Here is a 23,400-nt window from a genome sequence, read left to right on the forward strand (position 1 = left end):
TTCATCACCACCAGTCCCCGAAATGACCAAAGCCAAAGATAAAGAAGAGAAAGGGAGTTCAGGTAAAGGAAGAGCAGGTATAGTGTGTGACACCCTGAGGGTCTTGTGGTTATCTTAACATGTGAGCATCCGTATCTGTTAATTGGCAACCCGTCAGCAGATCTGTCCTAGAGGGCTGCAGCCCCTCCCCCTTCAGGCCGGAGTACATTGGCTTCACACACACAGCTTGATAACTCAGCGGGGATTATAGCGCCTCCAAACTGTTTTAAAAAGAACACATTCAAAGTTCAGAAATTCTGGATTTCAGAAGCAGAGCGGTACAGAGTTAAAGGCCGTTGTGCGGCGACATCTTAAAAGATTATAATAAACAATGAGTTCTGTGAAAATGTGTGCGCACGCAGCTAAATTACCCGCGGAGCCGGGGGAGTGCGTGGTGCTGCTGGCGGACAGGAAGCTGCTGTAGTTGCCCCTGGAGGCCCTGACGGTGCTGCAGGGCGGAGGCCTGAGCTCCATGTCTCGGGACTTCTCCCTCCAGCTGCTCCACAGTCGGCTGAACAGAGAGGAACCAGACAAAGGTACCGGAGACGCACCTGCACCCGGACTTTAAGACATGCACTTCAGTTTGTTTAACCCTCAGAGGGCTTTACACTCTGGACACATCGGACATCCCGGACCCGGGGCCTCACGTCGGATCAGGAAAAACATGTGAACAACGTAACAGAGTTATTCAACGAATACGACAGAAATGTAATGAGTCGGATTCTCGACGGGTGCGGTGACGCGTGCCTGTAATCCAAGTTACCGGGAGGCTGAGGCTGGAGGATCGTTGGAGCTCAGGAGCTCTGAGCTGCAGCGCACTATGCCGATCGGGTGTCCGCACTAAGTTCGGTATCGATATGGCGGTCCCGGGGGAGCCCGGGACCTCCAGGTCGTCTAAGGAGGGCTGCACCGACCCAGGTCGGACACGGAGCAGGTCAAAGGCCCCGTGCCGCTCAGTAGTGGGATCGCGCCTGTGAATAAGCGCTGTAGTGCAGCCTGAGTTACACAGCGGGACCCAGTCTTTTTACACTGTTTCTACTGGTCAACAAACAGCTGAGACAACAACTCCAACACCAGCAAAAGCAAAAGTCAACCTTGCTTCATCACTGTCTCCTGTCCGAAGTCCATGCACAGAACACCTGCTCCGCTTGGCCATGATTGGCTGCAGCTGATCACGCCACATTTGATTTGTGTGCTGCAGGAAGTTGGTGCGCTCACTTGTCGACTGTGCGTATTTTCTCAGCGTGAAAATTAAAACGCTTACAGCACCTGGTATTCCCAGGCAGTCTCCCATCCAAGTACTGACCAGGCCCAACCCTGCTTAGCTTCTGAGATCAGACGAGATCGGGCTCGACCAGGGAGGTGTGGCCGTAAGCAAAGGCTGAGCCTAGCAAAGGGACTTTTGAAGCACCTCAGCGTGCCACTGTCATCATGCAACATATCCCAGTCGCCATACTTAATAGTCACGTTGCCATTAGTTATTGAGGTTAAATTGTACCAATGCTGAGCAGCTGCACCTGGTATTCCCAGTCGGTCTCCCATCCAAGTGAAGATTGAGCCTACCAAAGGAATTTTTGAAGGCCGAGCCCATTCTACAATAAACTGAAATATATATATTTCAGTTTATATATGAATATATATATATATAAACATATTTATTTATATATAGGAATATATATATATATTTATAAATATATATTTATATATATAAATATAGATCTATATACAATATATATGTTTAAAAGTTTTTAAAACTTTTGCTGCGACACCTTGTAGCTATAATTTATGGCTGTGATCGTTCCACGGGCCTCTTACTCAACGCAGACTCCAGACTGAGATGTAAAAAAGGTAAACGAGGTTTAGCCTGTTACATTTAATTAGAAACATGAATGCAAATTCATCTGTATATCACTGAGATAATATATTATGAAATTTCATTGGGCAAAAATATATTTTTTTACAAACAGAAGCCCACTTATTAAAAGAAAGCAAGTTATTTAAGTTACCTCTTGATTTAACAATGATTTCACGCGAGTAATATTTCTTTTTTAATAAAGTGGAAGAAGATATTTACTTAATTTAATTCAAGTCTGTCATTTGCCAAATTATACTGATTGCTGTTCCTTCATAGCTTTTTAATTACATTACATGACATGTCATTTAGCAGATGCTTTTATCCAAAGCGACTTACAATAAGTGCATTCAACCTAGAGTACAAACTAAGAACAACAAGAATACAGAAAGTAACATTTCTTCAAGATAGTGACTACTTTTGTAGTTCGACTAAGTCGAACTACAAAAGTACCACAATAAGAGCTATTTAAGTGCCACTGAAGTGCTAATCTGCGTTTTACTCCAGATAGTCGGAAAAGATGTGTTTTTAGTTTCCGGCGGAAGATGTAGAGACTTTCTGCTGTCCTGTCAGTGGGGAGCTCGTTCCACCAATCAGGAGCCAGGACTGCAAACCGTCTGGATTTCGAGTGATTAGCTCAAAGTGCAGGAGTCAAGTCGGTTGGCTGTGATTGATGCTACGATATTGAATGCAATTACTTATACACCTGGTTTGTCCATTTTTTGTTCTTTGTACTATTTATATTTGTGCCCCTCTGCAGATCTAGTCATCAAAATGTAAACGACGCGTCTGGAGAAAACCATTTCTCTTATGGTTTTAGACTTCATTGACTTAGACAATCAGACCATTGAATGAAAAGTGATAACGATCTCATTTCAGATTTTATTGCTCATTCACACACACACACCCATGCAAACCTTCCAACATCCACATTTGTATGCACACAATCTTCCATGAGCAGTAAAAGATGACATTTTAAATAACAAAAAGTTGATTCCAGCCAAACCTACTGAAACAAAACGAAGACCGGAAAGATGTAGTTGTTTTCAAGTAATCGTCGAATTCAATGAAACTATTAAGGATTTCAAGAGTGCACTTCTAACGTCAGACATACAGCAGGTACACCGACACTGGAGTCTTAGGACGCTTTCCTGTCTTTAAAAAAAATGATATAAGGCTAATTTAGGGTGAAAGGGAGCTCAAGACAGCAGAGTCCAACTAATCGAGTAACCATCTGTCAAAGAGCGGTGGGCTTGAACACTTGTACTGAGGAGGCAGAGCAAAACATGAACACACAATTATTCAAAAGCAAAGGACCACAATAAAACTGCCCATTGTGGGAAAACAGAAATTCCAAAAATTCCCCAAAAAACCAGCCTGTACTGAGAGTATACAGCGTCTGTGCGGCTCTCCAACGTCCTCGTACACTTTTTCACCTTTTAACTGTGCTGAAAATTCTAAATTGGAGGATAAGGCATTTCATATAAGTTCACGTATTATATGGAGTCAATCTTTGAGTGGACTCTGCTGTGAAGCCCCCCGCGGGGTCTTCAACTAGTGTAGTGTCTGCCTTGATTAAAGCCAGCTTGGTTGTAGTGCTGCCCGCCATGTTGGAAGAACTGTTCAAACTGTCCTCCTTGGTTAAAACTCGGCCCCCCTCTCCCTCCCCATCCTCCACCTCCTGTTGCTCCTGCTGCTCCTGCTGCTGCTTCTCCTGCTCGGCCTCCTCTTCCCCTGCCCCCGCGACTTCCTCGACCCCCTCCTCTCTCCTGATGCCAGCTTCCATCTTGTTGGTAGTTGTCATGGTAACCGCCTGCTCCTCCATGGTAGCCAGGGTCCTGGAAGCCTCCTGGGTTGTCCCCTCTTCCTCTTCCACCACCACCTCCTCCTCCTCCTCCTCCTCCACCTCCACCTCCTCCTCCGTAGCCACTTCTCCCTCCTCCCCCTTGATTCCCAGCATCTTGATAGTGGCCCTGGTTGTAACCGCCTCTCCCTCCTCCACCACCGTCCCAGCCGCCCTGCACCTTTCCCCCTCTGCCGCCGCCGCCACCCCCCACGCCTCCTCCTCCTCCTCCTCCTCCTCCTCTACCTCCCCTGTCTCCATGTCCTCGGTCATATCCTCCGCGGCCACCTTGGGATTGGTTATCGTAGCCCCCCCTGCCGCCTCCCTGCCCACTTCCACCATAGTTTCCTCCGCCTTGGGGAGCATCCTGGCGCTTCTGCCAGGAGGGCATCTCGGGGGGAGGGGCTTCGATCTCACAGGGTCGGCCTCCCCTGTCTGGAACGCGGCCCATTAGAATCTGAAACGACGAGCACACGTTAAAACACAGTGGTTCGAACAGAAGCCCTCTCCCCACATTTGACCCCACATTTGCGTGTACGAGCTTACGTTTCTGTCGGTTTGACAGAACCGTTAGGAGCCCGTTCATGTGCAAATATTCTGCCTCGCCGTTCTTCATGAAACGGTAAGAGGTGGAATTTTAAAGAAAACGGACAGATTTGTTAACCGCCGCGCAGACAGGAAGTAGTCAGAGCCGACGGCGGGTTAGCCTGCGGACCGGGTGTGATGTCTGGATGGACGCATTAACCGAAGCTCATTTTCTTTAACGCTCGCAGGAGTGGGCAGCGACGAGGGCAGCGGCTACGGGAGACCGCGAGGTCCGGGAGCTCCTTCCCCTCGGAGCCGGGGACGAGATCAACCGGCACGTTACAGGAACAGTCGAGTCGCCGCTGCCCGACGTGACGGTTTAACACGACGCGCGCCTGCTCGGCTCCGGTGATGCAGGAGATATGAGAAGGCGATCTTGTTGTCCAACGGAAAGGCCGTGAACCAAAACATTAATAGTGCACGAAAGGGTTCACGCTCGACTGTTTTTCTAAAAAACAAGTACGTCTGGTTGGAACGTCGGTTGTGCGCGTCCCGAGCCGTGAAAATGAAACCAGGAGAAACAAAGCATCCAGAAACGTGGCCCGTCATGCTTTCCCACCAGGACTGGACACGTAATGTCGACTCAGCATCCGCAGCGGTCAGAGTTATAACATCGTGAGAAGAGACCGTTTGACCTTTTGAAGTGAAAAGGGGGGGGAGGAATACAGTTTTAAGACATGGGGCTGTGTTCACTTCTTAAATGCTCTAAGGAGAGATGTGTATGTCAGTCAAATAAATAAAGATGAAAGAACTAACTTTGTCTGAGAAAATCAGGAATAGAAAAAGGCCCTGCAGAAAGTCCATCAGGGCAAAATCCAGAAATCCCTCCTGCAAGAAAGTGGACTTTCAACCCACCTCGTCATGGAGGCGTTTGGGAGAGCGTGCAAACAGACGTGTGTGGGAGGCAGAGCTTCAACCAGAGGGCCGGCGGTTTGATCCCCGAGGAGGACACGCCCACAAACTACCACGTCCGCTAGTTTGATGAACTTGGACAATTGTTGATTACAAAAAGGGGCAAGAATTTCGTAGCCGTTAAAAGAAAAGGTTTAAATCTGCTTTGGGTTGTATTTGCTTTTTATAAAGCGGAGATACTTGGTGTAGCTATGAGAGGCATGTGTTGTGGGGGCAGTTTTTTGGGTGTTTTTGTTTCTTTTACAAAGTACATTTAGTTTGGGGGAAATTAACATATTTTCAGTGCCCACGGCTTTGAAACGCATATACTGTCTGTGTGTGTGTGTATATATTTAATTTGATTTAATATTTGTCCTCGACCTGGGTCTGAGGTCAGAGACAGCAGTGGGGAGCCAAAAAAGTATTGATAATACATTGTTTGTTTTGAATTTGTCCTGAGACAATAAGAAATAAAGTGAAAACTTTAGACATGTTGTATTTTTACACATCGGTGTTACGGACTGACACAATCAGTCATTGCCCGCACACACACACACACACACACACACACACACACACGTGTGTTGAGACGACACAGAACACTCGACAACGTGGACCTCTGCACATCCCTCACGATAAAGACGCCCGTTGCGTGTAACCTACCTTGTTAATGGCACACGTGGTCTTCTCTCTCATCTTGCCGCTGCTCGTGCGTTGGATCTTGGAGAAGTCTTGTCGAGCGGCGAGAAGATGAGCGGAGGTGATTTTACTCTTGGTGTCGAGAACAGAACGGAGTGGCTGGTAGACTTTGGACAACTTTTCAGCATGCGTCTGTAATTAAAATAAAATTAAACACAAAAGTAGTATTTTTAAACACACACAACAGTGTTCACACACAGCTTTTTAGTAAAGAATAACCAAAACAAGCATGCTGACGTCCTGCTACGAGATTATTCAAATCCTGTTCCAAACGTGTATTTGAACAACTGTTCAGGTACCGAGAGGACAATCAAATGTGAACGTCTGAAAAGTTGGTTTGATACACTCGGGTCAGAATAGGATCCAGTTCACAGCTGCAATCATTTGTTAATTAACAATTTCTCTGGGTGATGATAATATTTGACATTTCCGGCTTCAAGATTGTGATGCTTTCCCCATTTCTTACTTCATGGAATCCTGTGGATCTCTAGGTTTTAGACTTGTCACCGTTTATGTTTTTTTTTTATTAAATCAAGAGAATACTCGTCCCTCTTTCTCTCCTCAGCGGCGCAAACACACCAGGACGGCCCAGCGAGGCCAACGCATCGCTAAAGTCGACACAAAACTGGACAAATACTCCGTTTAAAAACGCTATTCATGTGCTTCAGTGTATTGTGCCATTTTTCATTTCTCATTTTTCAGATAAAAGCCGATTCAAACTGTCCACGTACCTTGGCTCTGTCGGACCAACCGAAAGACTGCACCGTCACATCGAGGCGCTTCAACAACATTTTCCTTCTCACTTCATACTCATTTACAAGTGCTTGGTTTATAGCTTCAATCCTTTCCTGGAAAAATGAGAAACCAAAAAAGGAAAAGAGAAAAGATTATTCACAAGTCAGTTGCTTATGCAGTTACATTTTTTGGTGGATTTCCAGTATCTACCAAGTGCAAGGGTCCAAGGGCCTTCTTCAGCAAAGGCTCTCCGACGTGATTGGGTGGGACTTTACTCATGGCTTCTTTGAGCTACGGAAAATGGACAACAGGCACAGGTGTGGAATATGTCTATGAACGGCCGTCGACAAATGTAGATCAAACATTTTGTGCATACTATCATTATAACATGTTCATATCAAAACCTTCCAACCAAACTAAGCCTTTTCCTGCGAGGACAGAACATCCTGTGGAAGGGGGCCCAGACTGGGGAAGTCAACGGTTAACCACCAGGAATAGTTTGAACCAGTTATGAACCCAGTTAAAGTTTTTCTGGGGAGAGTTTTCCCCAAATGTGAGGTTACTGGGACAGAGGATGTCATACGTGTACAGAATGTAAAGCCCTCCGAGGCAACATTTTGATTTGTGGTATTGGGCAATAAAATAAACAAACTGAATTGAGCCATTTCCAACAAATTCTCTAAATTGACACCCAGATCAGACCAGACCATCACGACCCGACCAGTAGCCTTGGGCAGTGTTCTTTTTTAAAAATTCCTTCCTGACAGGGGGATCGCAAAAGTCAAAAGAGTGGCTGACCATTAAAGTAAGAACAGCCGATCCGCCTTAACAGCAAGTCCACCTTAAGAGGCCAACGACATCAGTGGCCAGAACAAAGATGATACGTGGAGACAAGTGGCAATAAACTGCTTTTGTAGTTTGAAGACTAAACCCCAAACTGTCAGTCGCCATCTTTCAGAGCCGACAACCACAAAGAGGAAAACACAATCCCTCCGACTGGCATCCAAAAGGTTTGCAGCTCTTGGATGTAATTTAAACGATCACCGAGTCAGTGGTGGGATACAGGAGTTACAAAGGCCGGCCAACTTGTGTTTAAATGTTCAGCTTTGTCTTGTGGGAGCACATCATATCCCACCTTCTTCTCAATTCCACTGAAGAACTGGAACATGGTGATGTTGACTGGAGGCTTAGACATGCCCAGTGACATGCAGATGCCCTTCAGCTCCTGGAACATGGGGCTGCCCGACTCCTGGGCTTTCTTTTCGGGCTTTGTAACCAGGATCATCCTCGCTGCCTCCAACTCCGACACCAAAAACGCTGAGAAATAAAAAAATATGTAAAAATTGGGACTGGTTAAACTCCCAATTAGAGGATGCTTCAGTTTCAGAAAGTCAAATTTAAAAAGCAAGTTTATCTGCTATATGAAATAAGTCGCCAAGGCACAAAAGAACTAAAATATTCACCACGGATGGAATTTGTTTAAAGCATACAGGAAATCTACACGCGTCATAAGAGTATAAATAGCACAGCTTTCTTAAATATTACTGGAGTAAAATGTACATCAAAGAACAGCGATAATTAAAACAGCGTCTTTCCAGTTTTCTGTGTGGCAGGAGGCCAGCATGCACTATACAGGAGCGTGCAGCCATTGTTAACATCATTGGTTACATGCTAAAAGAAAATCTTTCCTACAGTGAACCATCAAGCCGGCGGCCATGCCGACGCTTTGCGTTACACCCTGCTGAATGAGAGTAAGGAGGTGCAACACTGGCTTTTTAACCCTCCCGTTACCTTTAGGGTCAATTTGACCCCATTCAATGTTTAATGTCGGTGTTCTTTGGGGTCAATTTGACCCCAGGCTGTTTTTCACTGTGTCAAACATAAGAAATATCAACTTTTTAAATATATTTAAAGGGCTATTTAGGTAGTCAACAAACACACATAAAGTACCTCACACTTAAACTTGGGAAACAATATTAATTCTAATAATTTTCTGGAGGTTTTAAATCGCTGGGGTCAAATTGACCCCGAGGGTAAAATATGTTAGTAAATGTGAAGGTAACAGGAGGGTTAACCACACGTTTACAAACGGGTGCATCCTGAGGAGGACCCCCGAGCCGGTCAAATCCCCATGATTATATGTTTACTTCAACTATAAAGAGATGCAAATACGTATGCCGCCATCTAGTGGTGGATGAATGCAATGTCAATACTGTGCAGCAAAAAAGATTGACAGTTTTCTGCTGTTTGCACGGATTCATTGTGTACGCAGTTAACGCACCAGTCATAACTTTGAAAACGTAACTCGTGGCATTGTAAAAGGTAAATAACGGACGTAACAGGTGAACCAGCCCCAACAGTCACGTGGTTTCTTTCTGTGTAGCGGATCTATTTTATGCTGATTTGAAGAGGGAATATAACACAAGTAAATATTTTTAAAAGTTACTTTAAAAGTGTTACATTTAGGCCCTTCTGCTAGGCCAAAGCAGTCAGGAGAGGGGGAGGGAGAGAGAGAGAGAGAAAGAGTGTGTGTGTGTGTGAGAGTGAGTGTGTGTGTGTGTGTGTGTGTGTGTGACAACAGTCCCCTTAAAGCGCAGAAGACTTTGACCTCACAGGTTAATGGCGCAATGCTTTTCTTCAATAAAAGACTGAGGGGTTTTAAATTGAAAAGCCACAAAGTGCCGTTATCCTACTGAGGAGCAGCAGACAGTCGGTCCTGTTGAGGAGCCTCTGGGTGACGTCTCCTCTGGCGAGGACAGCGTAAGGACAGGCGAGCTCGGACAGCAGGCCGCTCATCTCCAGCTGGAAGGCCTCTGCCTCGCTCGGACCTGGGAGGACAAACACGGCGAACATGACGTCACAAGACGGGACAAATAGTCGGGTTAAATCTCAGTTGCAGTAGATGTGTCGGCAGCAACTTGACAGACCTCAAACATAAACCCTCGCTACTGAATTAGCAACTTCTACCATCGGTGAAAAGTTTAGCAATCCAACATAAGGACTTAATATGTCACCAATCAGGTTCACGGATGAAATGGGCCTCACAGTTGGTGGCTTGGACATCCTCCTCCAGCCGGCAGTAGAGTCGGAGCTCGGAGACGATCCAGGAACAAAGCTTGGTGAACTCAGGTGAAGCTGCTCCTTTGCTCACAGCGGGATCCAGAGCCCCTTCCTCCAACAGGGGGCCTTGGTACCTAGAGAGAGAGAGAGAGAGAGAGAGAGAGAAAGAGAGCGAGAGTGACACGCACACACTGTTAAGACCAATGGGCAGAGCCGGTGTCTGACACCCAAGACGTCACAGTGTTGCCTTCAAGTGCTCTGAAGCGGAACCATATAGAGAAAGTGGTTCTGTAGTGAAGTCCTTAACTCTTATTGGAGACCACTGTGCGCGTCTCGCGACCTTTGCCTTCTTGTGAGGGGCCACACGATATAGATATATATATAGTTAGCTATATAGTTACAATGAACGTTCACCGGGATAAATACATGCATTTCTAGGGTTGGTGAACGGCGGGGGAGCGTGTCGGAGCTCCGGGCTCATGGGAAACAAGTGAGTGGGTCTATTAATACCGGGCACGGCCCCCGGTTCAACGAGGGACCCGTGGGACTGACCGTTAGCTACGGTTGCTAAAGCTACCCTGTCACGTAAAATGCGCTGCTTGAAATGAGAAAGTGTGTCACATTCACGCGGCGGCAGACGCGTTTGGCATTTCGTGACTTACCCTAAATCTTCAAGAGAGACGAGAATGTCATTCTCCATCCCAATAATCTATAGTCGTGCTCTAAAATCACGTACAATGAAATATAGTTTTCACATCAGCCAGCTCAGCTGATACACGTTTAACTTCTCCTACTTCCTCTTTGGAGTCATTGGCGGTTGGCGAACAGCGTGTCGAGGCTCTAGCGCCCCTACCGGAACCACGCGGTACTGCTCCGGTGCTACTTCGCTTTGCTCCCCGTCATATATAATACAAATACACACCTTGAGATGGATTCCGATTAAATGGGTCAAATAACATGTACAAAAAGATAGGAGAATAAAACAGCCCACAATTACGGTAGTTTGATGAAGTAGAGATGGTACTAATATCCAATGCAAGATTAGGGACACATATTTTCACATTGTTAAATGTATTGGCTCCACTATAATTGTTGTTGTCGGACAACTGGTTTTGTAATTGACACTGGACTGGCTCAATAATATCAAAAACATTAAACGTAAGGGCTCAGTGCCTTTATTGAACAGCGGTTTTAAAAAAGAAATACATTTTGGGAATTTTCCCAAAAGTGAAATCAGGATTAGCTGATCAGCCAAAAAATAAGTAAAAGCAACACTTCAACTGAAGCGGCTTTGTATGGAGAAAGTAAAGTGCTTATACATTGGACTGTGATCATGTATTGAATACCAACTTACTTCTTTTGCAGATTCTTTTAAATTATATAAATGCAAGTATACCTCATCCAAAACACAAAGTGCCCTTTGGAATTGACCTTCAGTGTTAACTCTGCTCTAGCTGGAATGCATTTGTGACTGGTTTGAATGTAACAGTTTCTCTTACACATTTCCAGATTTAATTATTATCATTACTACCATATCTCAAACACTTTGTTTGGCTTTGTTCATTTTATTGACCTCTGTATTTTCAATTATGTGAGCAGTGATTACAATCTAATGAAGAGATGCACTTCAACTTTCCCTTTCTTGAAAGAAAATAGAAGGAAGCGATTTGAAGTTGAGTTGTGATTTGAAGATATGCAAGATGGCGCCGTGCCAGCGGCTGCCTGTCGCAGTCGCTCTGTTTGTTTCCATTTATTGGCTTTTTTTCACATTTTGTTTAAATTACATGGTGGAGTAGTACAGGTTCCTGGGTGTCTCCATCGACAACAGACTGAACTGGAAGGGCCCTTCATCCTCTGCCTCCACTGACTCAGCGCCACTCATCTTCTTCCTTGACTACTCCATGGACTCAGGGCCCCTCATCCTCTGCCTCCACTGACTCAGGGCCCCTCATCTTCCTCGACTACTCCATGAACTCAGGGCCCCTCATCTTCCTCGACTACTTCATGGACTCAGGGCCCCTCATCCTCTGCCTCCACTGACTCAGGGCCCCTCATCTTCCTCGACTACTCCATGGACTCAGGGCCCCTCATCCTCTGCCTCCACTGACTCAGGGCCCCTCATCTTCCTCGACTACTCCATGGACTCAGGGCCCCTCATCCTCTGCCTCCACTGACTCAGGGCCCCTCATCTTCCTCGACTACTCCATGGACTCAGGGCCCCTCATCCTCTGCCTCCACTGACTCAGGGCCCCTCATCTTCCTCGACTACTCCATGGACTCAGGGCCCCTCATCTTCTTCCTCGACTACTCCATGGACTCAGGGCCCCTCATCCTCTGCCTCTACTGACTCAGGGCCCCTCATCTTCCTCGACTACTCCATGGACTCAGGGCCCCTAATCTTCTGCCTCCACTGACTCAGGGCCCCTCATCTTCCTCGACTACTCCATGGACTCAGGGCCCCTAATCCTCTGCCTCCACTGACTCAGGGCCCCTCATCTTCCTCGACTACTCCATGGACTCAGGGCCCCTCATCTTCCTCGACTACTCCATGGACTCAGGGCCCCTCATCTTCCTCGACTACTCCATGGACTCAGGGCCCCTAATCCTCTGCCTCCACTGACTCAGGGCCCCTCATCTTCCTCGACTACTCCATGGACTCAGGGCCCCTCATCTTCTTCCTCGACTACTCCATGGACTCAGGGCCCCTCATCCTCTGCCTCCACTGACTCAGGGCCCCTCATCTTCCTCGACTACTCCATGGACTCAGGACCCCTCATCCTCTGCCTCGGCTAGTCCACAGCAATAGAGACCGAAATAGGAGGACTTTGGTATGTGTCCAGGAAGTAAAAGGTACAATTCATGAAGGTGACCATGAAACGCTGAGTCATATGAACATTAAAATCTCAATCATCAGTTCTTCAGATGAACAACTTTCATAAAATATCTGGTTCTTTATACAAACTGAAGAAGAGCAATTAACCACAACATTAGGAAACATCCAATGACAAAATAAAAATTCAGCTGCGTTCACCATCAACATTTAAAAAAATTAAATTAGCAGTTAAAATTAGTGCACTTTTGGATTCAGTGTTTCATATTAACATTGTGAAATAAGAGATGTCAAAGTATCTTGGGTTTTTCTTTTTACTGGTTCAAACAGAGTATCATTTCTCTCACCAAAATAAATGTCACACCATTCTTTGCAGTTCTGTTATGATTCACCTTTTGACATCCCAGCGCCAACATACACACCAAGCAGAAGGGTTCAGCCAGCTGGAGTACGTAAACAATGAATGAAATTAAAGCTACATTCAGCAGAATTATTAGAGAACAAAATATTATCAATATCGAAACATTTGTTTAGAAATAAACATTTTGGAAAAACGTTGAACCAATGCCAGTTGACTTAAGTCCGAACAGATGAAGAAAACATGGATTCACAACCAGTCTTGCTGCTACTCTTCCAATAAAGGTGGAGGAGAGAGCTTCAGTTGGAAATGGTCAGTTCCGAGTTGGGCTGGGATTAGGAGCCCGGCCTTGTCACTGCTGTGGCAGTGGGAGAGTTCTGACAGGATGGACAACTGGAGGAAACAAAGAGAGACACAACTGATTACATAGCTGTGTAAGTGTTCAAGAGTTACAGAAAAGCCAACATTAAGTAAAACGAATATGCTATCTATCGATCTACCTACCTACCTGCGTACCTACGTACCTATCTATCTACCTACCTATCTACCTATCTATATACGTACCTACCTACCTACTTACCTATCTATCTACCTATCTATATACCTACCTACCTACTTACCTATCTATCTACCTATCTATATACCTACCTACCTATCTATCCATCTACCTACCTATATACCTACCTACCTACTTACCTATCTATCTACCTATCTATATACCTACCTACCTACTTACCTATCTATCTACCTACCTATCTATCTATATACCTACCTACCTATCTATCCATCTACCTACCTATATACCTACCTACCTACTTACCTATCTATCTATCTACCTATCTATATACCTACCTACTTACCTATCTATCTATCTACCTATCTATATACCTACCTATCTACTTACTTATCTATCTACCTATCTATCCATCTACCTATCTGTATACCTACACTCTAAAAAGCCCAACTTCAAATTTGTTGTGGTAACACATTTTTTAAAAGTTGAGTCAACAAATGCCTTTGAAAAAAGTTGAACTAACTCAAAATGTCAATTTCATTAATAAAGAGTGGAATCCACTTAAAATGTTAAGTTGAGAAAACTTAATAAAGTGGTTTGGGCATCTGCTGAGGTAACTAAGGCCACTGCGCATGTATGTTAGTAAACACACACACATATATATATATATACAAATACATATATAAATACATATATATATATATATGTAAATACATATATATACTACTTTAATCTTATATATTAAATAATAAAATAATATAAAAATATTTTCTTTAGCCCCTGTTTAAAATACATTGGTTTTTGATACCATTGTTTGTTTATTATATTTAGATATGGATTAGATTTGGAAGGATATTGTCCATTGTTTAATGGCAGATTTGCTCCAGTTCAGGTTTTTGTCACTTATTGAATTAAAGGGAGCCTGTACTGTGAGAGCAAATGTTTCCCTGTATTTTGCTCAATTTATTCATTTAATTTAACAGACTATGAAGATTGAAATACTATAATACTAATGTGTAGGAGGTGACTCTTGTATGAAAGTGTTATATTTTAGTTTTAAAATCTGCATAAAATGTCTTTTGACTTTTAAATTGTATTGTTACAGAATGGGAAGAAAAAAAATGAAAATTTAAAAGAGGCGGTGAATATTTATTATAGTCTCTGTATGCTTGTTTTTGTGTAGAATACAGACCCGGAGGAATCTTACGTGAAAGGAGTTGAACTGGGAATACTGCAGAGTGGGTGGAGCGGGGGTGTGGTTCAGGGAACGGTGTCTGATTGTCATCAGCTGGACTGATTGGTAATCAGATTGGTAATCAGTCCAGCTGATGACGATCTGTGTTGGTTATCTGAGTCTGTCTCCATAAAGGAGCTGGACAGACAGGAGATGAGAGGAGCATGGAGAGCAGAGACACAGTCTGCTGTTGGAATAAACCTTATTACCGAATATCCCTCTGGCTACTTGTTGCTTATTGGTGCTTTGGGGGGGGGGGGAACCTACTCGTGACGGCTACACACGTGTCACAACCATGTTCCAAAGCTTGTTTCAAGGTCTTGATTTTGGATTCACAAAACATAATTTTTTCTTTTTTTTTCTTTATTCAGCCATTTTGATTTTTAAGGATGTTGACCCTCTGCTGTCTATGTTCAAGTGTTGACACCTGGAATTCATATAGTTATGCAAACAAATGTTTAGTTATTGTTAATAAACATTTTGTGTTTGAAGAAGTTTGTTTTCTTTAACTGTTGACTTTTCCAAAGAAAACGGTGTACATTTTTTATTAATTTAAATGAAGGCAACGTTGCAAAGAATGTTGAGTGTACTCAAATAATGGGCAGTGAAATTTAGGAACAAAACATTTTAAGTTAAAAGTAAGTTCTCTCAACAAAACATTTTAAGTTAAAAGTAAGTTCTCTCAACAAAACATTTCTCAACAAAAAATGTTAAGTGCTGCTGATGTATGTTTTTAATCTACAAGAACACACAATTTAAAGTTTCTCCAATTTAATATTTTAAGTGTTCTGAACTTAAGTACATGAGTAGATGTAACTATCAAATGCAATATTTTAAGTAGTGTTAACTAAAATACATAAGTACGTCTGAATAGTAATGTTACGTTTGACAAACTTAAGATATCACTTTGAGTGAACTTCTTATCATAAGTTGACACAACACATTAGCCCTTAGTTGAGTGAACTCAAAAAGGCTTTGCAGCTGGTTGCCTCACTTTTTTAAGTTGACTCAACTTTTTTTTTTTTTGAGTGTACCTATATACCTACCTACCTACTTACCTATCTATCTATCTACCTATCTATATACCTACCTACCTACTTACCTATCTATCTATATACCTACCTACCTATCTATCCATCTACCTATCTGTATACCTACCTATATACCTACCTACCTATCCATCCATCCATCATTCAATCAATCAACCAACCATCTACCTACCTACCGACATACCTATCCATCCATCAATCAATCAACCAACCATCTACATACCTACCCACCTATCTACCTACCTACCTATATACCTATCCATCCATCAATCAATCAACCAACCAACCATCTACCTACCTACCTACATACCTACCCACCTATCTACCTACCTATATACCTATCCATCCATCAATCAACCAACCAATCAACCTATCTACCTACCTACCTGACTACGTTTGTTTCATGTACATACATTCATTCGTATGGTACTCATCCGCACTCTTTGAAGGGTAGCTCATGAGTGTGGGTACCGACTTGGAGGGCGATTCATCCTCCTACATGCCTCACTACCTTCAGACCACAAAACACTCGTGGGTCCCTTATTGTGACTCATGAGCAGGACACATTTGAAGACTATCTCTTCAAATGGGTACTATATGTAGACCACATACCTTGGATCTAAGTCAGGTGTTACATTTTTAAGATATCTGTTATGCATCAAGTAATGTAAACAGGGTGTTTCTTCATCCCTACCCTGGACGGTCCTCGGTATAGACAGCGTAGCTGATCCCAGGACTGCTTCTGCTGAAGGTCCAACGTCGCATCAACAAACACCTTTGACCGACAACAAAGAACCAGAATAATGTATTCATGAATATTAAGATGTAATAACAAATGTATAGTCACACAAAATGAAACCAACCATACGAGTAGCAGAAATACACGTTGTATTCCTAGATCGACATGTAATGTCAATAGGGGCTCCCTGTGCCTCAAGTTTAGTGATGTATAAGGGGTGGAGAATATCAATAATACACTACATGCCGTGGGTTGATAGATCCATCCGTGAAGCTGTGAACGCCCGTACTGCTGCCTATAACTCCGGTCTTGTATCCGGCAACATGGACGAGTACAAGGCAGCGGTCTATGGACTGAGGAGGGCGGTGAAGGAAGCCAAGAGGAGGTACCGAGACAGAGTGGAATCACAGATGGAGCAGCGCGACACCAGGCGCCTATGGCAGGGGCTACGGACTATCACAGACTACCAGAGCAGACCCCGCGCAATGGTGAGTGCCGACGCATCCCTAGCGGACGACCTGAACTCATTTTATGCACGGTTTGAGGCTAGCAACAACAGCGCTAGCTCGCCGGCTAACAACAACACCGTTAGCGTAGCCGAGGTGAGTTCTACCGCTGGGGATGAACACACACTCTCTGTGACCGAGCACAGTGTGAGGAGGGCTCTGTTGAGGGTGAACACCAGGAAAGCTGCAGGTCCAGATGGCATATCTGGGCGAGTACTGAAGACCTGTGCTAACCAGCTAGCTCCAGTGTTCACCACAATATTCAACCTCTCCCTGGCTGAGTCCGTGGTCCCCGCCTGCTTCAAGAGATCCACTATTGTCCCTGTGCCCAAGAATGCTTCTCCAGCATGTATGAATGACTACCGACCGGTGGCCCTCACCTCGGTGGTCATGAAATGCTTTGAGAGGCTGATAAAGGACTACATCTGCGCCTTCCTCCCTTCCTCCATGGACCCACTGCAGTTTGCTTATCGCCCAAACAGATCCACGGATGATGCTGTCTCCCAGGTACTGCACACCACACTCTCTCATCTGGACAGCCAGAGGGGGGGGGCTATGTGAGACTGCTGTTCATTGATTATAGTTCAGCTTTCAACACCATAGTCCCCTCCAGACTGGCTGGCAAGCTGATTGAGCTGGGACTGAACACCCCCCTGTGTGCTTGGATCCTGGACTTCCTGACCGCCAGGCCACAGGTGGTCAGGGTGGGCAGACACACCTCCAAATCCCTCACCCTGAACACAGGATCCCCCCAGGGTTGCGTCCTCAGCCCCCTACTGTACTCCCTGTACACACATGACTGTGTGGCCAGGTTCAGCTCCAACACCATCATCAAGTTTGCGGATGACACAGTGGTGGTGGGCCTGATCTCCGACAACGACGAGAAGGCCTACCTGGAGGAAGTTGCTGATCTGTCACTCTGGTGCCAGGACAACAGCCTCATCATGAATGTCACCAAAACTAAGGAGCTGATTGTGGACTTTAGGAGGGTACAACAACAGAGGACGTACTCACCACTGGGGATTAACGGGACTACTGTGGAGAGGGTGAGCGGGTATAAATACCTGGGAGTCCACATCACCGAGGATCTGACATGGTCAACAAACACAGACACTCTGGTGAGAAAGGCAAGGCAGCGCCTCTACCACCTCAGGCAGCTGAGGAAATTTAAAGTTTCCCAGAGGATCCTTCAGTCCTTCTACTCTGGAGCTGTAGAGAGCGTCCTGACAGGAAGCATCACAGCCTGGTTTGGCAACTGCTCCGCTCAGGACAGGAAGGCTCTGCAGAGAGTAGTGCATTCGGCTGAACGCACTATTGGAACTACACTCCCAACCCTGCAGGACTTGTACACCAGGAGGTGCAGAACCAGAGCCGGCAGGATCATGAAGGATCCTCACCACCCCAACAACAGACTGTTTCAGCTGCTGCGGTCAGGCAGGCGCCTCCGTAGTCACGCTGCAAGAACAGAGAGACTGAGACGGAGTTTCTTTCCTCAGGCCATCAGGACTGTGAACTCCGACCTCATCAGGACCCCCACATAGACCCACACAACTGCCCCTCTTAGGCACACACACACACACACACACACACACACACACACTTACTGTAAATATTGTGTTTTTTATTGTAAATAGTGTGTACTTGTTGCCCTTGCACATTCCTGCTGAGCATTGCCACTTTCATTTCACTGCACACCCTGTGTGTGTATGTGACAAATAAAACATCTTGAATCTTGAATCTTGAATGAACATGTGGTGAATAACAAATGATTGGGCTCATATATGTTTCTAAGTAAATCCCATGTTGGACCCACAAAGCTGTTCACAACCTCTGCCTCGCTGTCCCTCCTTTCAGCCTTTGATCTTCCCACCAGTCTCAGTGACCTGACTCCCACGTCCCTCTGCTCTTCATTCCCCATTTACCCCCACAGAATATATCCAAGCTCACATTGTCCCTGTTGCTTCCTCCCTTTGCTTTCCCGCCTTCTGAACCCCGCCCCCCCCACGGCATGTTTTAAATGAATGGGGGTTGGTCAGGTTACTGTAGCCGGTGTCAAGTTGTGTCTGGAAGAACGAACGTAACGGAAAGAGCTGCATTTGTTAACCGTGAAGGATCTGGAGTTGTTTCCCCCCCCCAGCTGTCATGACCGCGGTGTCAATCGTGTACTTTGTGTGATCAGACCGTACCTTCTTCCTGCGAGCCTCTGCTCCTGCGTCATGAAGCGCCGATGTTACACGAGTCTGAGGCGAGACAGAAAGGACAGTGCTGGGGTCAGGAGTGTAAGCAGCTGGAAGTCCGTTGCTCATATTGAGAGCCGTATTGTAGAAGTAACAAACACCAACTGGCATGAAACAAAGCAGCTGTCACACGTGAGAGCAGCTGCTGTGGCCTGAGATCAAGCCACCTCAGAGGAAGGCCTGCAACATGGTGAACTATGTGACGAGGGGCTTATCTTTTAACGGCACAATGACCTCACGAATGAATCATTGAATAATAATGAACGATGGTTCATAGCTATGGAAGTGAACAAGAGTGATGCCATGGGTAATGCTCGTGTGTAATACTAGCTGGTCTGGCGAGGCAACCCGAAAGAGCTGCGATTTGATCTGGATATTCCGAATATTAATATGCATCACCCCAAATATGCTATCAATTGGCGGCTACTTGAATATCAGTTAGTTAGAGTTGTACAAACAATTTATAAATTAATACTATGTGCCCTTCTCTTTTGCACATTTGAAAAAAACACAGATTTATGTCTTTAAAGTCCAATAAACATAAACAAGTATATTTGATAAATATCAGGCCGTATTTATAAATAAAAATGATAATTAAACAAACCTTAATATATAAATATAAATATATATAAATGGAGTTTGGAGAGTTTTAGCGCGTAAGTACTTTCCTCTCTGAGCCTATATTTAAGTGCAGCTCAGGTCAGGTCTTCTATCAACAGGTACGGTTGGGTCATTGTCTTCAGGAGCAACCAATGGGTCAGACATGGGAGGGAAGTCAGGAAGTATTGTTGGTTTGGATCTTTTCACAGCATTTGATGAGAGCAACTTACATGTAACATAACACAGACGTATCCTTTAATTTAATACATATTCCCGTATGTCTATCCAAATCTTATCTCGCAAGCGCCAACACACACCTGCGCCAGGGATGTACTGCGGTCTCTTTTGGGTTCGGCGGAAGGCCCGCCCCTTCCTCGTTGGCTGGAGGAACACTTGTAGCAGCTCCAACGCTGTGGCAGCTCGGAAGTGACACCCCACCCAGAGTCCTTCTGCTGCAGGCACTGGTGGTGGTACAGGTGGCCGCAGCTGAAAAGACAAACACACCATAGCACCTGTCACAGGTGTACCTAATAAAGTGGCCACTAGGTGTATATGACATGAACTCCAAAGACATCCGGACACAAACAGAAAGCCACATGTGTGCAAACAGAATCCTGATGGACTTGTGAGCTACGGTTTTGTGTCATCAAACACCTCGAGTGTGAGTTACCTGAACACGATGATCTCCTCAGCGGAGTCCTGCCTCCTCTTGTACTGCTGGAGGCAGATGTTGCAGTGGTCTTGTCGTGGGTGGAGTCCCCTCGTGACAGCAGCGCGCAGGTGAGCGAGGGACCAGTGGAGGTCATGGTTCAATAGACTGGTGGTTGTTTCAAGTAAAGTCTAAAACAGAAAATACATTATCGAAGCATTATTTAAGGCCAATCTGCATTACTTTCCATTCCAATTACAGATTAACACAGTTTACAGCCTTAATATTTGAATTGTGGGTCAGGCGCTGCTTTGTTGTTTATTTATTACGAGATTATTTACACAGCGCTTTACCTGTTCATAGTTAAAAGTGTCCAGCATGCCCAGAATGAGGCCTTGGATCTCTGCCAGCTTTCCTTTCCCATAGACCGGGTCCTGACAGGCACAAGCATGCAAACAGCGTCACATGCCATTAGGACACAATACAGAGCATAACACTACATATCCTCCATGTATTAAATCAATAACCTTTGGTTTCTCAACATTTGTGGGCTAGAAACCTATAGAGTTGGTGCTGGTTAGATATTAGGGTGACTCGACTAGTAACATGAAGATGTACAAAAAACTGGAAATTATGTGAAAATACTTCACATGATTACGTGCTCCATCTGCCTGACGCGGCTCAGCTCAATGAGCTCAGCAAAAAAGACCATACATGTCTTCCATGATGGATTCTTTCTGTAAAACATCTACGTTTGTGGCATCTCCGATTTAGACTGCATCAATACCACATTTGGTACACAGACAACATCTTCCTAATAAAAGATACCCTATAAAACGCTGAACCGTTGCAATACATGCAAGACATATACCATAATATAACAAGTAGGTGACTGGTCTCGTTCCTTTTTTAAACAGGATTAAACCAGCGTAAGTGACTTTGCTCCTGAAGCCAGCTTTAGCTTGTGGTTAGCGTCTCGTCACAATCGAACCTGATCACAAACCTGAAATCACTTTTCTTTTTTCATTTGATGATGATGGTTTTCTCTATTGTCACTTAACATTAACCTCCATATCTATATAAAAATATTAACAGCTTCTCTCTTCCTGTGTGTTGAGTGGTTCCGGTTTAAATGCAGTAGGAAGCTCCCTCTCAGGTGTCCTCACATACTGCAGTAGTAATGCATACATAGAGTCGTGTGTTCTTCGCTTCCTCCCTATCCTTCTAGAAGGAGTTGGGGCAGAATCGGGCCATGAAAGGAAAATCACTGCAAAGTGATAATTAAATAAGTGATTCCAAGAATCCGTTGACCTTAAAATACTCAAGATAAATAGAGTGATGTATTACACTGTAACATGTATCGCACACACAAGCTGCAGTTCTTGCAGGTTCACAGACAGCGAATGTTTGATACTGATAAAGAAGAATCCTTTTAACAAGGGACGAAGAAAACACGCGTACACACCTGCAGTATCCGTTGGATGATGGCCGGCAGAGAAATAAAGCTGCTCATACAGTTGAGAACCTTCATTGTCAGCTCCTTCAGCACTGAGACACACACACACACCTGATGAGCAGCTTCATCAGCTTCACTGTCGTACGGTTTTAGGTGCTGAAGAGATAATGAGCACGGGCGCTCAATGGCACCATCGTAGCACACATAATTAATGACACACTGTTATTGTCTGTCAAACGAAAATATCACCTGAAATACAAGACACATATGTTCACTTCTTGTGTACATGAATTTACTGTGTCACTTTTGAATATGTTAAAAGGAAAAAAAGCATCTTTTGTTGTATTTAATAACCAAGTGAAGAAGTGTATTCCATTTCAGAGCAGCATAGACCTGCACAGCCCTGACAATAGTTTTCATGATAACAAAAATAGGGAAGGACTTAGGTCCAGATCAGAGTCAAAGATCTTGTATGCATGCGTGTGTGTGTGTGTGTGTGTGTGTGTGTGTGAGTGTGCGTGTGTATGTTTACCTTCAAACGTGTGTTCATCTTTGAGTCCCTTCACTAGTTTTTGAGAAGCCATCATGGTCTCCAGAAGGGGAAACCACAGAGCCTGTGAAAAAAAAAAAAAAAGAATGAGGAAAGAGACACAGACACACGCACACACACACACGCACACGCACACGCACACGCACCTCTCTTTGCTGCAGGTAGAGGCTGTCAGAGTTTCGTTGGCACAAGACAATGATGTCATTCAGCGAATCCTTGACGCTGGTCAGAGTTGAATCGCTATCTCTCTCCTCTTCATCCCGTCTTCCTTCTCCTCCATCAGCTCCTCTGTCACTCTCAGCAGTGAGGAGACTTAGTGTTTCCTTCAATGTCTGCCAATGACAGGAAAGTAAGTGCATGTACATGACTTGCTGTGTTTACACACACTTTGTGTTACTGGTACTGTACTCCGACTCCACAACACCATATAGACATTGATATGTGTAAATATGTTCACGTGTCAAATTGGTAAACTACAAATGATTAGGTCATTAATGAATCTGGTAAATGATGACACTGTGGGTGTTTTGCAGCTACCTCTAACAAGACAGCAAAAGCTCCGTGAACATCTCCCTTCTTCTCCAGCAGATAGGCCGTCGCCTCGTTGTGGTGGTACTTCTGTGTTATCTAGAGAGGGAGACAGACACAGGCATACGTGTTCAGACTCACAGGTGTAGCGAAACTTATCTGCTTTGCTCTCTGCAAAGCTTCACTTTCAGTTCATCTCCCGTTTGGAAAACATTCTTAAACATGGTGTAAACTAAAAAAATAATAATTTAGGTTTCTAAAATACAATTTGCTGCTGCTGCTGCGTGGTGTTCGATATCCACATCGCTGCATTGCTTTGCGCCCCTTGTGACACCAAACTGGGGGGCGTGCTGAGAATCATCGGCGATGGAGAAGAACCTCATTCAACCCCAACTCTTGTACTCAAAACACATGCAATGAACCCAATCGAAGTGTAGAAGATTCTA

General features: G+C 44.7%; 2 protein-coding genes, 1 long non-coding RNA gene and 1 other non-coding gene across 8 annotated transcripts in view; 1 reads left to right on the forward strand and 3 right to left on the reverse strand.

Annotated features, from left to right (window-relative positions):
- Positions 1-5,070, forward strand: LOC130207231 (uncharacterized). The gene is made up of 3 exons (XR_008834258.1): positions 1-62; positions 402-575; positions 4,508-5,070. It is a non-coding gene; the product is annotated as an uncharacterized LOC130207231 (long non-coding RNA).
- Positions 1,297-1,415, reverse strand: LOC130207669 (5S ribosomal RNA). Its single transcript, XR_008834319.1, has one exon. It is a non-coding gene; the product is annotated as a 5S ribosomal RNA (ribosomal RNA).
- Positions 2,760-10,479, reverse strand: fam98a (family with sequence similarity 98 member A). 2 transcript variants are annotated; one of them, XM_056435735.1, is made up of 9 exons: positions 10,367-10,479; positions 9,690-9,838; positions 9,338-9,472; positions 7,780-7,961; positions 6,855-6,935; positions 6,641-6,757; positions 5,874-6,041; positions 5,076-5,147; positions 2,760-4,191 (listed from the first exon to the last, which is right to left on the reverse strand). In XM_056435735.1, exons 1-9 carry the CDS (start codon positions 10,402-10,404, stop codon positions 3,442-3,444), a joined length of 1,692 nt encoding a protein of 563 aa, XP_056291710.1. In that variant the 5' UTR covers positions 10,405-10,479; the 3' UTR covers positions 2,760-3,441. The 2 variants fall into 2 exon arrangements, with proteins under 2 accessions (XP_056291710.1, XP_056291711.1); XM_056435736.1 differs by lacking the exon at positions 5,076-5,147 and having other exon boundaries at positions 10,367-10,477.
- A 2,150-nt stretch (positions 10,480-12,629) lies between these two features.
- Positions 12,630-23,400, reverse strand: part of vps8 (VPS8 subunit of CORVET complex) — a 39,629-nt gene continuing 28,858 nt past the window's right edge. For 2 of the 4 annotated variants that reach the window (XM_056435240.1, XM_056435241.1), the window contains 10 exons: positions 22,964-23,053; positions 22,573-22,758; positions 22,409-22,490; positions 21,886-21,968; positions 20,774-20,854; positions 20,442-20,611; positions 20,089-20,257; positions 19,121-19,174; positions 16,384-16,464; positions 12,630-13,285 (listed from right to left, as the gene is read on the reverse strand). In XM_056435240.1, the coding sequence (XP_056291215.1) occupies positions 13,160-13,285; positions 16,384-16,464; positions 19,121-19,174; positions 20,089-20,257; positions 20,442-20,611; positions 20,774-20,854; positions 21,886-21,968; positions 22,409-22,490; positions 22,573-22,758; positions 22,964-23,053 (1,122 nt within the window). In that variant the 3' untranslated portion in view covers positions 12,630-13,159. Of the gene's footprint in view, positions 13,286-16,383; positions 16,465-19,120; positions 19,175-20,088; positions 20,258-20,441; positions 20,612-20,773; positions 20,855-21,885; positions 22,033-22,408; positions 22,491-22,572; positions 22,759-22,963; positions 23,054-23,400 lie in introns of those variants that run through there. The other 2 variants (XM_056435243.1, XM_056435244.1) reach the window with 2 other exon arrangements.

This window comes from Pseudoliparis swirei, chromosome 17, assembly GCF_029220125.1.
Source record: "Pseudoliparis swirei isolate HS2019 ecotype Mariana Trench chromosome 17, NWPU_hadal_v1, whole genome shotgun sequence".
Taxonomy (NCBI): Eukaryota; Metazoa; Chordata; class Actinopteri; order Perciformes; family Liparidae; genus Pseudoliparis; species Pseudoliparis swirei.